Raw genomic sequence first — 1,779 nt, 5'->3', positions numbered from 1 at the left:
CGTAGTGTACAGTGCTTGAGGTATTTATTTATGAAGACATGTTGCATTTTGGTTTTAATATTCACTTCAAAGCAAAACAATACTTCTTGTCTGTTCCATCTTTCATCTCATGTTTTCAATCTGGATGGTAATAAAAAACTTGATAGCTACATGTTGGCAATATACTTAATATATCACCACCTATTTCAATTTTAGTTCAATCCCACGCTGTGTACAGATATCCAAAAGTGAATCCCGGGGAGGTGTCATGCGGCTTATTGTGGGTGGGGGCAGGGCAGCTGAAAGTTCCGAGTCTAAAGGAGCTGTTGTTGTGGGTGTTAGAACTCTCAGTGAGGGTGGTCGTGTTGGCAGCTTTTCGAGAGAGCAGGTTGGTCTAGTACTGTATATTATGTTTCTTTTTAAAATTAAATATTAGAAAGTTCATTGTGTGGGTTGGACTATCGATTATGAAATGAATGTCAAAAAGAAGTGATATTGCTTGTCCTCTATTTCATCTTATTAAAATTTTCAATTTTTTTCTGAAAGATCTGCCATAAAAAAATCAGTTTAAATGGTAGTGCAGGCTGGTTGTTTAGACTTGAGGAAACCTTGGATAATCTTTTTGCTAAAGTAAATTACACAGTTATGGTCCTATTAGATTGCAGTCTTGGAAGGGAGACTTTGGAGACACTCCTACGCTTTATGGTTTTTAATGTAGAGCGTGCACTTGAGAATTGAACACGGACCTTTGTTGTGGCAAATTCCCCTATAATTTTAGATCAAAGAAAAAAAAATTGAAACCAGGATGAGGCTGTATGAGTTATGAACAGCAATGAAGAGAGATCTCAAAACATAGTGAAACTAAGCAGCAGTTTAGATAGACTTGTCAAGAATATTATCAAAGCCATCAAAACAGATAAATAAATAAATTGTCTGAATTTTAGGTGACATTTTCTTCAGATATGATTTCATGTTGCATGTATACGCCTTTTTTACAGAGCAGATCTTTTGAAGTTTTTTGTCAGTAAATTAGCTTTGATAAGGAATCATTTGCAGATTAGGATTTATTGCAGTTAAATACTTAATGAAACATGAAGAATTTTGGAGGAAAAACATATATAGAATGTGATCTGTGTATACAAATATGCTTGTGTTTAATAATTCATTATGGGACTGAGAAATTAATATTCTAAAGATGAAATCATAGTCAAAATCGTCAATTATCAGGCGTGAGTGTGTTAAGTATAATGGGTTTCCAATTTTTAGAACTGCTGCTGCATTATGTGAAGTTAGCTGCATGCAATCATTTTTTTTATGCATGCTGGGAAGTTTTCTCAGCAGTTCATTTTACCCTTATTACTGTGCAATATGCTTCTTCAGGTAGAACTTTTTTGTGTGAATCACCTAATAAATTGCTCTTTGGAGTCAACTGAGGAATTTATTTGCATGGAGTTCCGCTTCACTCTGCGAGACAATGGGATGCAAGCAGCATTTGAATTACTTCATATGGTACTTGAGGTACCCCATCAATAACCAATATATGCTGACCAGTAAAAGTTTAGTGTCATTTTTAGGTGGTGTTTTTTTTGGTTGCTTTTGATGGATGCCACATTGTTGACCTTATGTACTGATATTTTGATACCTGAAATTGCTAAATCTCAGCATAGTGTCTGGCTGGATGATGCATTTGATAGAGCAAGGCAACTCTACTTGTCATGTTACCGATCCATTCCCAAAAGCTTAGAACGGGCAACTGCTCACAAGCTCATGACAGCAATGTTGAATGGGGATGAGCGGTTC

General features: G+C 35.8%; 1 protein-coding gene across 3 annotated transcripts in view; it reads left to right on the top strand.

Moving 5' to 3' along the window:
• LOC105125844 (uncharacterized) overlaps positions 1 to 1,779 on the top strand; it is an 18,509-nt gene that overhangs the window by 11,353 nt on the left and 5,377 nt on the right. For all 3 annotated transcript variants that reach the window (XM_011026495.1, XM_011026494.1, XM_011026493.1), the window contains exons 15-17: positions 218 to 367; positions 1,360 to 1,497; positions 1,642 to 1,758. In XM_011026495.1, the coding sequence (XP_011024797.1) occupies positions 218 to 367; positions 1,360 to 1,497; positions 1,642 to 1,758 (405 nt within the window). The remainder of the gene's footprint in view (positions 1 to 217; positions 368 to 1,359; positions 1,498 to 1,641; positions 1,759 to 1,779) is intronic.

Source organism: Populus euphratica, unplaced genomic scaffold (genome assembly GCF_000495115.2).
Source record: "Populus euphratica unplaced genomic scaffold, PopEup_1.0 scaffold58.1, whole genome shotgun sequence".
NCBI classification, from domain to species: Eukaryota; Viridiplantae; Streptophyta; class Magnoliopsida; order Malpighiales; family Salicaceae; genus Populus; species Populus euphratica.
This window is presented reverse-complemented; position numbering and strand designations above follow the sequence as displayed.